Source organism: Panthera tigris, chromosome A1 (genome assembly GCF_018350195.1).
Source record: "Panthera tigris isolate Pti1 chromosome A1, P.tigris_Pti1_mat1.1, whole genome shotgun sequence".
In the NCBI taxonomy this organism is placed as follows: Eukaryota; Metazoa; Chordata; class Mammalia; order Carnivora; family Felidae; genus Panthera; species Panthera tigris.
In genome coordinates, this window is record NC_056660.1 from 178258110 (window position 1) to 178275604 (window position 17495).

General features: G+C 43.8%; 2 protein-coding genes across 4 annotated transcripts in view; one reads left to right on the forward strand and one right to left on the reverse strand.

Annotated features, from left to right (window-relative positions):
• DOCK2 (dedicator of cytokinesis 2) overlaps positions 1–17495 on the reverse strand; it is a 417345-nt gene that overhangs the window by 191384 nt on the left and 208466 nt on the right. The gene's annotated exons all lie outside the window — the stretch shown is intronic.
• The window catches only part of INSYN2B (inhibitory synaptic factor family member 2B), a 38833-nt gene that overhangs the window by 11385 nt on the left and 9953 nt on the right, over positions 1–17495 (forward strand). For both annotated transcript variants that reach the window (XM_042992615.1, XM_042992620.1), the window contains exons 2-3: positions 4327–6553; positions 7677–7751. In XM_042992615.1, the coding sequence (XP_042848549.1) occupies positions 5208–6553; positions 7677–7751 (1421 nt within the window). In that variant the 5' untranslated portion in view covers positions 4327–5207. The remainder of the gene's footprint in view (positions 1–4326; positions 6554–7676; positions 7752–17495) is intronic.

Sequence of the window (17495 nt, forward strand, 5' to 3'; positions counted from 1 at the left end):
CCAAGATTCACATACTTAAAAAATTTTATTTACAGCATTAATAAAACCAACTATTTAGAAACAACCTAAATATTCACACACACAAAAATACTATTTAAATAGATCATAGTATAACCAGACAATAGGACAACAGAGTCCTATTAGCCTACCTAAAAGAATGGTGTGAATCTATATGCTTTAATGTGGAACTTCCTCCATGCTGTTTGGTTAAAAAAAAAAAAAAAAAAAGGCTTCCTGTAAACCTGCAAGTGTATGCAGTATGTGTGCAATGAATGTGCAGATGGTACCAGCAAGATGCACAGAATGAACTTTACCAAATCAGCGATGCCTAGTGGCTCTTTCTGGATGGTGAGATTTTAGGGGATTTTTTGTCCTTCCTTTTTTTTTTTTATTATATACATTATTTGAAGTTTTACAATGAACATGTAATACCTTTAAAAATGGAAAACCAACTGTTTTTAAATATCAAAAGAAAGGGTACATAAATTTCCTGTAGAAAAAGCAGGGCTAGGGACACCTGGGTGGCTCAGTTGGTTAAGCCTCTGACTCTTATTTTCTGCTCAGGTCATGATTTCACATTTTGTGGGTTCGAGCTCTGTGGATGTGGGCTCTGCACTGACAGCTGTGGAGCCTGCTTGGGATTATCTCTCTCCTTCTCTCTCTGCCTCTCCCCTCTCCCCCAATTGCTCTCTGTCTCTCTCTCAAATAAATAAACACTTAAAAAAGAAAAGAAAAGAAAAGAAAAGAAAAGAAAAGAAAAGAAAAGAAAAGGAAAAAAAAAAGAAAAGAAAAGAAAAAGCAGGGCTAAACTAGAATAATGGCTGACTTTTAGAAGGAAAATATAGAGGAAAATGAAACCTGTCTGACAGCCTTACACAAGAAGCTTAGTCCTTCCCCAGTCCTGGAGAAGGCAGGAAGGACCAGTGGTTAGGAGCCTGTGTTCCAGGATCAGTCCTTGGGTTCAAATATCAGTTCCATCATTTACCAGGTGAGCGACACAGCAAATCACTTAACCTCATGTGCATCAGTGTCCTCATTTATAAAATTAGGGACAGATAGCATTTGCCTCTAAGATTGTTGTGAGGATTAAGGACTACAGTAAATGAAAAACACTTATACAATGCCTGTCACATAATCAATGTTCACTAAACATTAGCTCTTATGAAAACCAGCTTCAGCCAATTGTAGCCTAAGTGAGTTAAGTTACCCAGAATGAAGAGCTAATGAATAGTTAAGGAGAGGAAGAAGACACTGGACAATTAGGCAAAGAAATCCACAAAAGTAGACATACAAATATCTAGACTCCGCAGCACAAACATTAAGGGTATGGGCTGTGCAGTTTCAGGCAGGTGACTTAACCTCACAAGTCTTAATTGCTCATTCTGCAGAATGGGGATCACATACAGAAGGCCATTTTAAGGATTAAATGTCAAGTGCTAACATAGTGCTTGGCTATAATAAGTTTTTAATACATATTTGCTATGATTAATAATTATTATTGGGACATATAGGTGGCTCAGTCGGTTAAACGTCAAGCTTCAGCTCAGGTCATGATCTCGCAGTTCATGAGTTTAAGCCCCACAGCGGGCTCTGTGTTGACAGGTCAGAGCCTGGAGCCTGCTTTGAATTCTGTGTCTCCCTTTCTCTCCACCCATTCCCTGCTCTGTCTCTCTCTCTCAAAAATAAACAAACATTAAAAAAAATTGTAATAATTATGATCAACTATGAGATTAAATAGTGAGCTCCCTGTCATTATAGGTAACCAGGTAGGCTTACTTGCTGCATGCAAGGATGATGCAGAGAGGACTTAGTCATGGAATAAAGGGATGGACTACTGAATTTTTCCAGACCTAAAAATTCTGCAGTCATTGAAACATGAAACTGATTACAAAAGTGGAGTTGTTTGGGACTGTCATACTGAGTGAGGTGGGAACCCATCACCAGCAGGGCTATCTTCCCAGAGAGTAGTGTGGTGTTGCAGCTCCCAGAAGCCAGCCCTGCTTTTCAGATAGGCAAGGTAAGTGTGAGGTAATTCCCCCAAACACTGTCCATTCTCTGTCCCAAGAGTGGTTCTACCTGCTCTGAAAAAGCTGTGGATAGTGGTTCTGGCACTCACAACAAGGAAACCTGGCTGCAGATGAAGAGGACAGTATTCATAGCAACAGCTAACCCATACTGACTGCTTACTGTAGGCCTAGCTTTGTCCTGAGAGATTTGCATAAATGTCTCATTGACTTCTCTCATCAAACTCCTGCATCTGTGTCTATGCTGTGAGCATCACCTGCATTTTAACAGATGAAAAAAAAAAATGAGGCTCAGACAGGATAAGTATTACCCCAAACCCTTTAGCCAGGAAGGGACAGGGGTTTTAACTCAGGTCTAAGGTATATTCAGAATGTGAAGAGTCATTGTAGGGCCTCAGGCCAACTCATTAGCATTACAGATGGATCCTATTCCCTTTCAGATCTGCCACTCATTGGCTCCAGCCCCACAGGCTTAGTTGGTCTTTCTCAAGGTAGTTGGGAGGCTGGAAAGCCAAAATTGCCATGGGCATTATCTAATAATTCTTGACTGGACACCACAGACAGAATACTCAATCAAAGATACCCAAATACTTAGCACATTTATTTTCCTTTAAAATCCTTTAGTCAACCCAGGCAACATTCAAATTTGTCTCATCCCAGTGCTGTGGGATCCACTGGACTTAGAGAAAACAGATTTTCTTTGCCATGGCCAGGCCAGGGGACAGCTCCCTGCACCTCTCCAGACCTGCACAGGCCTTCAAACTCTGTTCTCAAATCACAGATATAACCTGCCTTACAGACCAGGAAGACCCCAAGGGGGCAACTTCAAAACCTCATGGGTAAGAGCACAGGCCTTGGAATTGTGAACTCCCAGGCTCACATCTCAGCTGCTTCACTGAGCACTTACCCTCTCTGAACCTCAGTTTCCTCCTCAGTCCAACAGGGGTTCCAACACTTATAGATTTGTTTTAAGGATTAAGTGAGATGATGCAATATTGGAGAGGCAATGGAGTGTAGAGGTGATGAGCACAGACTAAGTTCAGACGCTGCTATCATTAGCTGTGTGTCCTTGGGCAAGTTACTTAAACTTTCTGAGCCTCAGCTTCAGCTGTAAAATGGGGAAAATGAGAGTATCCACCTCTCTAGGGTAGGGAATTGAAAAGTTATATCTTGTAAAGTGCTTAAAACAGCACCTGGTAGGAATGCCTGGGTGGCTCAGTCGGTTAAGCGTCCGACTTCGGCTCAGGTCATGATCTCACAGTTCATGGGTTCAAGCCCTGTGTCAGGCTCTGTGCTGACAGCTCAGAGCTTGGAGTCTGCTTCAAATTCTGCGTCTCCCTCTCTCTCTGACTGTCCCCTGCTTGCACTCCGTCTCTCAAAAATAAATAAACATTAAAAAAAAAACCACACAGCATCTGGCATATTAGTAAGCACTTAGTAAATGCTAGCTATTATGATTAATACATGCAAAGACCTCAGTATGGTAAAAGTAAGTGTTCAATAAATGGTAAATGTTTTTACTACAAAGTACACCTTCCATGGATAATTTTATGCACATTTATCTTCTGGAAAGCAATTGAAAAATGACGACATTAGGGGAAAATCTTGTCCTTAAGTAAATGTTACAGTCAAAGCAGGGAAGACTCAGCACCCTGTTGCACTGGCAGGATGCCCTAGGACCTCCGTACTATGCCCAGGCCTCCTTTGCTTCCAGGGGATCCTTTACTTAGCCATTCACTCTTTCAACAAATGCTCATTATACACCCAAAGTGAGCCTAGAATCAGGCTGGAAATATCCATGCAGTTAAAAAAAAAAAAAAAAAAGGCTCCATCCCCAGCCATCCTGGAGTCTACAGGTTAGTGAGGAAGACATACCTAAATACATGCAGACACAAATGGTTCTTTTAGGACAGCTGCAGTTTGTGTTGTGAAGGATGTGCTGAGAAGGTATAATGGGTCTTGCTGTGGTCTAGCACTGAAGGTGTATATGAGGGAGGAGTCCTTGGAAAGGCTCCCAGAGGAAGTGGCACGTAAGCTGGGACTGCAAAGATGAATAGGAGCTGGCTGATGGGTGCCTGGGAGTGAGTGGGAGGAGGAAATGGTCCAGGCAGACAGGCATTTTGTTCCCAGGCTTTGTGGCCACAAGGTGGTTGCCGCACCAGGGGACTGGAAAGAGGGGTGGTGCAGCTGACTTACTCCTAGAGCACCCACTCAAAAGCACTAGGCGAGGATGCTGGGATTGGGAGAGAAACCCAGGTCTGAACTTCATTCTCAGTTACAACTATTCTCTCTTCCCTTTCAGACGCTCCTTGCTGGCTGGCAGGACTGCCAGGCCTCAGACCCCTGCCCCCAGGCCCAGTGAGCTCAGTTCTCACTCAAATTCCCAGAGGCTGCAGACGTGGCTCACTTTGCCTACATGTGAACTTCAGCCAAGACACTCCGACAGGGTCTCTGCCCTCTGAATGCCCTCGGATGCCTCAATCCTGTCATGGTCACACAGCACTGAGTTTTGTGACAAAAAGGGAAACAGCATGAAAGAAAACAATGGCCCCAAAGGAGGAACTTGTGATTGACACAAATGGGGATGTTCCCTTAGGGGCACCATGTATCATCAAAGAAGCCAGCCCCCAGGTCACTGATTTCCCTGTCTGCTTACATGCTATGGAAAGAAGATGTGTTTAAGTTTCCTATAGTTTTACAGTGGAAACTGATGCTCCGGGAAAGGAAGCTGTATGTTCCAGACGTAGCAGGTTTCTTTTGGAATTCACACATTGGGAGTCTGGCGCTATCCCCTAAATGGTACTTTTGTTGTCTTTTTGTTCAAGACAGCAAGCTTCTTCCAGGATCAGAACCGCCTGCCAGCCTCTCTTGATAAACAGCCCACCAGCTCTCTTGGTAGATCAGATGTTTAATGATTAGCCTAACTCATTGTTTATCTAAGTGGCAATTACCACCGCAATGAAATAGTATTTTAACTGCAGGGGGAGCATTACGGCTAGTTCTCAAGTAGAATCTACTGTCTGGGAATGGCCAACAGAGCTTCCCATACACAGAGGAGAGGACCACTTCATCCTGGCTGGCAGATCTCCATGCCTGAGATGCCACCATTAGATGCTGCTCCAAAGACCTAAGGAAATGTGCCCCGGAGAAGTGTACGGTCCCAATCCTCTCAACTGAGGCTCAATGGCCCAGCAAAATATGAAAGTGCGGCCTGTGCTTCTAAAGCGTAACAGCCTAGAGTCAGTGGAGTTTGTGAAGGAACCCCACCACCGCAGGAGCAAATCTCAACAGGTTCGATTCAAGGAAGATGGGACCAGTAAGACTCCACCTGGCCTAGCTGAGGCTGATGTCCAGACTTCTGAGGACCCAGGTGCGATGGGCAAGACTCAAGCCTCCAGGCACCATCACCTTCCCACCTACTCACTCTCCTTCCCCAGGTCCCAGAAGGCAGGGGGCTTTCGGAACATTGCGATCCAAACCTCCCCCAGTCTCAGGAAGCATTTCCCAGTTTTCAAAAGGAAGAGACTCACAGCCAGCAAGTCCCTGGTAGAAATGCCAACAGCATCCCAAAGTGCCATCCAGGTCAACGGCAACCTCTCTGAACAGGACATTGTGTCCTCTGACCTTGCCTACTTAAGATTGGCTCAGCATCTTGAGGATGGGCCTCGAAGGGTCAAAGTGTCTCATCCATTTCCTCCTAGAATGTCCAAGGTGCAAAGCAATGGGCCTATTAGCATATGCTTGGAAGCAGGGGCTTGGAGGGCCTCAGAGAAAGCAACTGCTGCCATTCAGGTCCCCGATGATATTTACCACAGTCCTACCTGGGCAGCTAGAAAGTCCACTTTCAGCCCAGACAGGTCAGGTGATATAAGCAACTCCATACATCCTTTGGTTGACATATGTCCAGGTGATGGGAGAACAGTGCCACTATCAGATTCAGAAAGATCCCCTTCCTGCTTAAATGCCACCAGCGATGCCAGCCACATGCCAGGCACAGGGAAACTTAAACCCGAATTGCTTTTGCCCAAAGACAACTCTGATGACAAAGACCTTGGACCATTGTCATCTCGGTCAAAGGAAACATGTGTTCCCTCACCTCCACGGACTCACCGCTCCCCCTCACCAGGCTCCCACAGCCAGCCAGCCCATCCAGGAGGGGCTTCAGACTATTCTTCATCGAGCAACAATCACCAGGATCTGCTGTCACTCAAAACTAACAGTGTGTCAAAATCTGTCCCCATGTGTCAGGAGCAGATGGCAAAGAACCCCACCCAGTCAGACACCCAGGACTTTCCAAATTGTTCAGGAAACAGTCACCTCCCAGCTCCTCTTCCAAGGAGGGAGACCACACTGCAGAGCAGCAGAGAGACTGGTGGGATTAATCCAATTCACCTGGCACGGGGGGAGCTCTGTGATCTCCAAGGCAGGCTGCAGTCCGTGGAGGAATCTCTGCATTCGAACCAAGAGAAAATTAAAGTCCTTTTGAATGTAATCCAAGACTTGGAGAAAGCTCGAGCTCTCACAGAAGGGTAAGATGATTTTTTTTTTTTTTATATTGAAAACTACTGGGCTAAGTCATTTGCCAAGACAAGGGCAGAGAGAGAGCATTGGTTTCTGTTAATAAAATGTCTCCAAAGTTTTTGAGGTTCTATGGTTTCCCCAAGTCATTACCAATGGCCTCTCTTTGTTGCAGACGGGTTTCATTAATTTCTAGGCTTTGGTGGATTTCCATTGCTATTTGTTTTTGTTTCCAGATATCAACAGACTGAAGAAAGGGGGGGCAATGAAACAACAGGGTCAAAAATTATTTTCATAAAGAGAGGGGGCCAGTTAATGATGGGAGAAAATGACAGCACACAGGTACCCCCCCACACACACACACCCATCCTCTTAGCAAGTTGCTGTATTTGCACAGGATTTTAGTTATTTGTGTTTGTTACAAAGGACCTGAGGGTACTGTTGACCTTCCCTTCCACAAACCACTCTGATGGATCCAGCCAGCCCATCACTGATCTGCTAGGTAGGACCTCAAATGAGATCACAATTCTGCAAAGAGGAAAGAAGTCACAAAATGCTTTCCTGGGTGACTCAGCACCAGTCTGGGGAGGGGGAAGGCAGTCGTTTAAGTGTGGAATGCTTGTCCTTTGAAAAAGTTCTCCCTAAAGAGTGAGTAGAAGGAATGGCCAAAGCTAATGAGCAAAAGGGTAGAAGAGAGAAGTAATTAACTGGCATTTGCTGATATGAATTAGAATCAACATTGCCTTATAAGAGGGAAGCGATGCAGTGATACAGAGAAATGCACTGAATGACATGGTCAGAAGTTTTAATAATCTCACCTCTTCTACTCATTTGCAAAGTCCCTCAGTTTCCCTTCCTATGGAGTGGGGGTAAGAGTAACTGACTCATCTCATGGGCTTATTGTCAGCATAAAGAAAACCTCAAATATGAAAGTGCTTAAACATTTATAAAGCCCTCCAGAAATGTGAGATCCTAGTATCATGGGTTTCTTGTTTCTTTATTTGTCATGCAACTCCAGAACACTGCTACCCAAGAGAGGGGCAGTGCTATGCTGTAGGAAACAAGTAGCTAGAATGTGTGCATCCCATGGGGCTTTTGCCCACAGATTTATCCAGAAAATGCTCTATCTTGCAGGCGCAACTTTTATCGAACTGGCCAAGATCTCAACAACTGCAGTACCTGCCAGAATACAGCGTGCATCATATACAGGTACCTGGCCACAACTGAGGCCTGCTCTGTAGAGCACAGAAGCTGTGGGGGCTGCAGAACAAACACCCTTGTAAACTCTCCTAGACATGTAAGGTCAAGTGAGAGGCAAAGACAGGAGGCCTTGGAATGCCTGAAAATTTTAAAGAACAAGGTGTTTAATTAGGAAATGTTAACATCTGGTTCCAAGACAGACATTGCTTTGTGTCCTTACAATAAGATCTGTGAGCAAATCCTTTTAATCACCCTACATTTATTGCACACTAAGTATAGGCACCAACTAAGCTCCACATGCATATTTGCAACTCATTTCACAATTGCACCTTGTGAGGCAGGTGTTAACGTCCTCAGGGAAGTTGAGCCATTTGACCCAGCTTGCATTAAACATTTTCAGAGAACAGAACGGGTCAGACTCAGGACTCAAGTCCAGATCTTTCTGATGACAAGCCCTATGATCTCAATTATTCCACCACGCTGCCCCTTCCTCACAGTAGCAGTCACCTGCAAAGCATGCACTATGTGTCAAGAATCGAGCTAAGCACTTTGTGTTCATTACTAAGCACATCATTTCCTTCTGGCAGAGGGTAAGGTTGCTGCAATAAAGTAGATTTTTATAAGCGGTTGATGGGAAAAATCATATAGTGATAAGTACACTAAACTTGAAGTCAAAATCTCCAAGTTTGATGCCTGCTAAATTACCTAGGGCTCAGTTGCCTCACCTATGGAGTGGGAACAATTATCCCTATTAAGTGTTGCCAAGAGGAGCAAATAAGATCAGATAAGTGAAAGTCTTTTGTAACTGCAAACTTCTGTACAAATCCAAGGGCTTATTACTGTTATTACTAGAAAGATCAATGCCCCTTTAGCTGGAAGTCCACTTTTGGTGGCACAGTGGAAAAGTGGTCAAAAGCAGTCATTTCAGTTGATGGCATCTAATTTTGTTTGACTAAAGCATACAGTTTTGCTCTATTACTTTTTCTATCTTGGAGGAGAAAAGCAGCAAGAGCCTGAGCAAATTGAAGCCCAAATTGTGTTGCCAGTGTCTTTTTAAAATCTCTCATTCTCTTTAGCAGAATCCCGAGACTTTGTCCTAACAAGGGATTGGGGGTAGGCAGAGGGGTGCTGGAACAGGAAGTCAGGAGCCTCCTACACTTAGACGGGGTCTTGGGCATTTTCTAAGTGCACCTTATATCCCCCCGTCTTAAGCAAATTTTCTAATCACTAGGACAAAAATTATCAAATGTCTAGGGGAACCTGGGTGGCTCAGTTGGTTAAGCTTCCCACTCTTGATTTTGGCTCAAGTCATGATCTTACAGTTTGTGAGTTTGAACCTCACCTCTGACTCTGTGCTGTCAGGGCTTGGGATTCTCTCTCTCTCCCTCTCTCTCTGCCCCTCCCCAACTTGTTCTCTCTCTCTCTCTCTCTCAAAATAAAAATATATTTTTACATAAACATAAAAAATTATTAATTGTCTATACATTTAGGAAGGGCAAAAAACTATTCATCATAAACAAGAAGAATTATTTTTAACTAACCTCCATTTAAATTTTGGATGATCTCTTTTTTTTTTTTTTTTTTTCAGCAGCAGATGATGTATTTTCTACTATCTTAAGATGACTTTTTATTTAGCTCTGTAAGTGAAAAGGACAAGTGGTTATTTCCCAATCTACTGTGAGCTTCATGGCCTGGCCTTGGGCAAATCATTTCTGGCCTCTGAGTTTCTTCATCTGAAAAATGAGGGCCTTTAATTAGATGGTCCCTATGGTTCCTTTCAGTTCTGACATTCTGATATTTTATGCTAAATTGAAAGTGGCAATATTTGACTAAACTATGACCTTCCAACAAGTCTGAGAATGTTTGCATTTTTCTGGTACTTACTTCAAACATCCCAAGCAAACATTCTAAATTAAGTGACACCCCTGGATGGGTTAGCAAATCGTCACACCCACATCCCTTTCCAGTTTTTCAAGAACAGCTATTGTATGTATCCAACCCTTATTACCATTCAAAAGCAGACTGCTCTCCCAGACATTATCTACAGCCTTGTATCTAAGCCATTGCAGAACGGGCAATTAATTTGATGAAAGCAAAGAGATCAGAACAACATCCCCGTCAGGGTAACAGTGGGAAGATGAGAGTTGTCAATTTTTTTTTTTAACATTTCAAATGACTTCAAACCTTGTGTTGTGCCCTGGAAAGTCAAATCTTACAAACTAATGAATAAGTGATGTGAAATATTCATCCTCAGGCCTTGTTAAGCTGCAGTCTCTCTCCTTGGTGATGGATGGGCCCAGTGCACATCACTGTACATAAAGTACATGGGCGTGTGATGAGTTGCCTGCTGGGTCTTCTATGGAGATGTTGCTGCTAAGTTAACAACATAAGGTTTTCCAAGTGGCCCCATCAGCCAAAGGCTATGGCTCTGCTACATGTGAGGTCATCAGTTCTATCCCATTCATTCTCCCTGCTCTACAAGCCTTCTGGGTGCCCCCACCCCATGTCTCCTTGGCTTTCTTCTTACTGTGGATCATTCTGGCAGACCCTACCTCACCAAGGAGAATAGCACTAACACCAATGCCTACAGAATCCATGAATAGCTCTCAGGGGCTCTCAGGGGCTTCTATACAGCCGGCAGAATGGACTCTTTGTTAATGTGACTGCCATAGGTACCAAGGCAAGAGTGTGGGAATTGCCTCTAGATGTCTCAAGCTGGTTACAGGCTGTTTAGTCCCCAGTCACTCTCCTCACCTCTCCTTAGTATTAATCCTAGGACAAGTTACTCAAAGGATTGGGTGAATGCCCATGTGGTATCTAATGTGGTTCCAACATTAGACAACATTGAATTACCTGGTGAGAAGGTTGTCCTTTTTTCAAATTTATTTCGATCCTTCTGCTTATCTAGGTGGAGGGGTGGGGTGGAATCTGAATTTGGTACTAGAATATCTTCAAAGCCTTTCTAATGCTTGCTTATCACATGCCTTTGCCAAGACAGAGCAGCTCTCAGGTTCATAGCCATAGGCAAGCAATAGTATCCGGCCAGAAGGTAATCATTTTACATGTTTTACTTAAGTTTTTAACTTTGAAAACTAGTCCCCCCTATATATCCATTGTAAGTGATACAGGTCTCCATTTTCAAAAGTGATATTACTTGTTTTGTATAAATGTTCAAGTTTAAAAGTGAATTGATTTAGAGAGGGAAAAAAAAAACAAGTAAATAATTGTGCAGATGGCGTGGGGAGTTTCACAAAGACCTTAGAGGTGGTACATAAAGGATGAAGTTTGGGAAATGCTGTCCTAAGGGATAAGCTCCCTTCCCTTTTCTCAAGGGTCTGGGGTCCCTCCATGCCATATTCCTCTTCCTGTTCTCTGCTTTTCTAGCACTTCATCTTCACATCCACGGCCACGGACACTCTAAAAATAATCACACAGCCTCTTCGGAGGTCTTTGGCTACACCGATCATGCATTTATTTTCTGTACGTAGATCCCAGGAAAATAGCTGCTTGGTTTAAGTGGTAAAATGTCTCAAATGTTTTAAGGAAAAGAATAGGAAGTCTTTCTCAGAAAAAAAAATTCTCCTCCCATCTAAGTGTGTTGCTTAGGAAATGGAAGCAAAGTTCAGGCTACACATTTACCATTTGAAACGGCTGAAGGAATGAGGTTGGCTACGTAGGGTTTGAAAGGTGCTAGAGAGCAGAGAGCAGCAGAAAATCTGCAGTTTGCGAGAAAGCTGACCTGGACGGCTGTCTCCTGCCTCCTCTGCTCATCCTTAGCCTCTTTTCATGGCTTTCACTATGCTCATGGGTCCGAAGTTTATTTCTGTGACACTACCCTTCCCTACCTTTCCATGAGCTTGCTCTTTCCCCTTCTCTCTCTCTCTCTCTGTCTCTCTCTCTCTCTCTGTGTACCTATGAATATTTCCATATTCGTATCTCAAAACCACCTCAGATTCACCATTTATCAAAACACACTCCTTATTTTCTCGTACAAAATTAATTCTCTTCCTGTTTTTTAGTTTGTTCAACACCATTGACCATGGCTCCATAAACTATAGTCCCCACTGCCTCACTCTTCTCCCTCACAACACATATCAAATAGGCTACCAATTCTACTTGCTAAATCCATCCCCTTTAGCTTCAGCCCCTCTGTCTCTGGTCAGGGCCCTTATCACCTGTCACTTGAATGCCACCTCATCTTGTTGCCATCAGTCTCTTTTGCCCCATCCCAAGTAATCCTCCACATAGATTGCTAAATTACCTAAAAAGTAAAATCTTAACATGTCACTCCCCTGCTAAACAATCTTGCCGTGGTTCCTGCTGTTGCATTTAGCTAATTTTTCAAGGCCCTTTGAATGTGATACTAACCTTCTCACCTGCTGGGTCTCCTATTTCTCCCCAGTCACAAGGAACTGGGCTAGCTTCAAATACTGTGTGTTCTATCACATGTTGGTGCTTTTGCATAAGTCCCCTCATTTCCTGGAATGTCTTTTCCACCCTGCTTTGTCTGGGAATTTCCTCATGTTGTTCCTCTGGATAACCTTACATTCCTTCCTATGGAGGATCCCCATGACATGCATGTCCCTCTGCTATACCATTTATCCTATTGCATTGTAATGTAGTGTTGATGAGTTTCTTTCCTTCAGTAAATGGCTAATATCTCAAAGTTGTGGGACAGTGTCTAATTCATAGTTGTCACTCAGTAGATACTTGTCAAAAAAGGGAACACTATATTGACTGGGGCAAAGATAAAAAGCAGTGGTGGGATTGAGACAGTTATTTAGATTGTCCAAAAGTAAAGCCATTATTACCATTTGTGTGTGCCCCACCCTTAGTTAATTAATGAAATGTTCTTATTAGGGAAGGAAGGCTTCTATGCAGCAGGTCCTCAGTAGATAATTTTGAACTGAATCATACAACTGAATGTAATACAGAGATTGTCAATTTTCAAATACCTGGAGTGCTACATACTCTCAACAAGATGGAACCTAATCAAATCTTCTTTTGATGACTCAGAGAGCTTGTTGCAATTTCACAGGACATTGAGATCCTCGTTCATCATGGCCATCCAATATTACTGCCCAGTACACTTCTGTACTGGCTGTGGTAAAAAAGGCAAAGTTTGATTTGTGGCAAACCACAAACTCCCTCCATGCTCCAGTATCTCCCTTCTCTGGTATCTGATCTGCCCCCAATGATGTCTTTGGAAGAGGAGATTAAGACATTAGAGATCTGTGGTCTTTCTTGGTAAAATATCAAAACCCAATGTGGTGAGCAGAATAATGGCCCCACAAGATATTCACATTCTAATTCCTGGGCACTGTCAATATATTACCTCACATGGCAAAATGAACTTTGCGATGTGATTAAGGATCCTGGGATGGGATGAGTGTCCTGGATCATCCAGGTGGGCCCAATTTAATCATAAGGATCTCTATAAAGGGAAGAGAGAAACAGGGGATACAGAGTCAGAGGAGATACGCAATGGAAGCAGAAGGTGAAGAGAGGTATCACAAGCAAAGAATGTGGACAGCCTCTGAAAGGTGGAAAAAGCAAGGGACAGAACTTCTCACAGAGCCTCCAGAAGGAACAGAGATTTGCTGACACCATGACTTAGAGTTCTGGGGACTTCTGATCTCCAGAACTCTGAGAGTACCACTGGTGTTGTTTGTCACCACACATGTGTGGTGATTTGTTTCAGCAGCAATAATAATACAACCAGATTAAACCCTTATGATTAACAAACTACTCACATCTAATTGGAAGTCAGTTTATTTGACTTTTTTTTTTTTTTTTGGATGATTTTTACAACTATGACAGCTAGCTGAGGGCAGGGATCTGTTGGAAAGAAAATCAGGGGAAAGAAATAAGAAGTTTCTATTATTACTTGTCATTATAAATACCTTTTGTTCTCACCTGTAATCCTCACAACCATGTGAGACAGATAAAAACACTCCCATTTTGTAGATGAAGTAACTGAAGTTCAGGTACTTGCACAGTACTCAGATTATACAAGTGGGAACAGGTGAGTGAGGCACTCTCACATTTACTCTGAAGCTAGTAATGACAAGATTGGGATGCTGTTCTAGGACCTGCTGGCTAGATTCCACAGCATGCTACCTTCAGAGTCAGACCTATTTGAGGAGTGTCAGCAGAGCATTACATGACTAAGTTCTCCTCAGCCAAGGGCATCGTGAGGGCTTGAGTTGAAGACGCAGGCCTTCAATAGTGTTCTCAAAGGGTGATTGTGGACTACCTGTATGGCAGTCTCCTGGGTATATGTGAATACTGGTCGCTGGCCTTCACCCCCAACCTGCTGGAGAAGAGGGGTGGGGTGGAGGATGGGAGTCTGGTTACAGCAAGCTTCCTGGGAAGGTCGGATCCATTATAGCTTCAGAGACATTCAATCAGGGTCTTGAAAAGAGGGGGTGGCAGTTTATTTACTAGGCACTTTTGTGACAAACAGCTTACATGTCTATGAATAGAAAATTCTTGCTAATAAAATAGCCGAGTAAGTAGTTTTTGTCTTAAATACATCATTAGAAAGATGACTTTCCCTTCTAATTACAGGTTTAGGTGGTCATACACAGACCTAAATAGGGGGTGCAGGTGAGGGTGGACACAATGGGAAAGGAAGAGAAGGTCAGGGGGCTTGCTCACAGAGTAAGTGGAACTTTTGAGGCCTCCTGTTTCCAATGAAAAGGGAAAATGAGCCTCTGTCAGTCCATTTTGAGGTCCAGGCTTGCCTTATGCATTACTTAGGGTATTCATTTGTAGTCACTCCTTCCTGCTACATCTCCCAGCTCCTCGGACCTCATCTGAGATCAGAAATGAAATGGCAATCCTTGCCCACATTCCTCTTCCAATTAAGGTCAAGACCAATTAAAGCCCAATTCTGCTGCCAAGCCAAGAGTGCAAATGCTAGGAACTATCCTCTGGTGAGTCCTGGAGGAGCAGTCACAAACACTAGGTGGGGTGGGTATGCAAAGTGCTGCCCAGCACCACCACCCCCTGTTCAGGAGAGGGCTATAGTCACTCCATGCTCGTGAGCCAGGTAATATGCATGACACCGAATGCCAGAAGCCTCCACCACCATTTCCTCAAGCTCCACAGACCACAGGCTGCATTTTCACCATTATTGATTCCTGCACTGTTATAACTCCTTCTGGACCAGACAGAGATGTTAAGGATATGCAAAGGGAGATTTACAGCAAGCGCCTCTCTGTGTACCCGGCAACCAGCTTCCTCATTCCCGGTGTCTCTCCCTTACAGTTTTGATATTCAGAGCTCATTAGAAGGTGCCTCTCTGGAACGCAGGCCAAAGTCTTACAGCTGTGTGCCCTGCAGGAGAAGCCAGGCCAGGCCTGCACCTTACCAAGGAAAGAGGCTCTGGAGAACTACGTGAGCCAACTAGGGGTCAGCAGCCCTGAGCGTCTTCCTTGCGTTTCCATCTGAGGTGATGCTTTCTGGCCACAGGGTCTTGGCCTGCCACTTAAAGCTATTGCCTGACCAGAGAAAAAGGCCTTAGTTTATTAGAAATGTGATATGCACCCAGGCCTGTGGGTTTAGTAACCGACTTTCCACTTAAATTATTTAGTATTTTTCCTTTTGTCTGCCTCTGATGCTCTCCCAGTGTGGAGCTGGGTGAACTGTGAGAGCTTTCTCTGCCTTCCAGCCACAGTCCTCCCTCTGGCCAGCAATGAAGTCCACAATGAAAAATAATTATAAATTACACAGCATATCTGTTCTTTCTGGTAACCACAGATGCACTTGCAGCCCTCACCACATTTCAGTCCAGACTGAGCAGCATTTATTGCAAACAATGGAATGGGAACATTACAGCAATATCATCCAGTATCCCCCAAACAACTGCCCCAAACATGGTTCAAGCTATCTCTTTAGGAAACAGATATAGAGTTTGGGGTACAGGTGGAAATTTCTCTGAGCCCTGGCAGGTTGATCCCCAAGACATTTGCCCCTAGCCTCTGTTTCTCTCAGTAGCTTTATCCCTTTCTTCTCTGTAGAATGCAAGGAGAAAGTATGATTTATTGCATTGGCAATTTATCTGAAATAAAAATTAAGCCCTATTTTAATGCATTAATAGCTAAAGAGGCTGAAACATGCCATAAATATGAAATCAATCAAGTTGAGAATTTCACAGGAATAACAAATGGATGGCTGCTGGCACGGAGGCCACGGTTGACCACAGAATGACCCAATCTTTATTTCTCTGTCAAGTTAATGTAACAATCATTACCATTTGTTGAACCAGGCATGGTGCCAGGCGCTTTGCTAAACACTGGACATGTATCATCTCACTTCAGACTCCCAACAAACAACCCTAAAATGTGGGTATGGATATTGTCACTCGGCAGATGAGGACACTAAGACTCAGAGGGGCTGCATGAAGACTTGTCCAAGATTCAGTGGAGCCAGAGCTCAAACCAATCCTGCATTCAGGAGATTTTCCTGCCCCTCTTACCTTTTGACCTTGCATAATCAGTGAATATATGTTAAAGTTCTCTGACATGGCCTGCCCTTTCTGACGGCCTAACCTAAAGGCCTTCTTGACACAGAGCCACAGAACACAGAGCACAGATCTCTTTCATAGACAGTGATCAGCAGTGAAGACTTCTACAGCTTGGTTCTGCTTATCTATGTACCAAGGAGAGCAACTGCGATTCTCTGAGGATTTGTCAGCAGACAGATGCCCTAGGAGAAGAGGTGCACTTGCCAACTTAACATGGATGCAAGTTGTGAAGCTTGAAATTACACCCTATAAATAATGAGAAAACTAGTCGTTAGAAGAAAGTTTTAGGAACAAAATCCCTTCTATGCTGGGGTGGGGAGGGTATTGGGAGGGAGAAAACAAACTAAAGCCCCTACTTTCCCAGACTGTAATTCTTCCCCAGAGACACTTTCCAAAGCAGCATGGCTTATCCAAGTGGATAGGAACCAAACTATCCTCACTGATTCCATTGATTCTTACAGCTAATTCTTTAAAAAAGAAAGTGACAGGAAGTCAATAAATCTGTGGTTCACTTGGGTTCCATGGCAAGAAGGGCCACAGAAGCTCTCTGATGCACAGAGATGATGAAGAGATGGAGAGGGGTTTGGAAGATGTTTTATCTTCAGGAAGATGCTGTGGATCATTAATTTCTCAGCCAACTTGCCTGGAGTGTATGGTTTATGGAAGTGGCTTATCATCTTTTCTCTTTATAAAAGAGCAAGACTCACCTAAGAAGGAAGAGCACAAAGCCTACCGCAGACCTCAGCAGCCTACAGTAGACCCAAGATTGCAGAGCCCCTATATTGTCTTGAGTAAGCTGCCTCCTAAGGGGGTTCCCATCTTCTCTGGGAATGCAGTGTCACAGTCAGAACTGCTCTGCAATCTAGAAACATTATTACAGAGGCACCTGGGTGGCTCAGTCAGTTTAGCATCCAACTCTTGACTTCAGCTCAGGTCATGATCCCAGGGTTGTGGGACTGAGCCCTGTGTCAGGCTCTACACTAGAAGGGGAGCCTGCTTAAGATTCTCTCTTTTCTTCTCTCCCTCTTCCCCTCTCGCCCACTTGTACTCTCTCTCTCCCTCTCTTTCTCTCTCAAATTAAAAAAGAAGAAGAAGAAGAAGAAGAAGAAGAAGAAGAAGAAGAAGAAGAAGAAGAAGAAACAACACTATTACAAGGTGTATTGGTCAACTGGGTCATAAAGTGCCCTTCATGCAGCCCAGCCCCAGGTTAGGTCTGGTGTCAC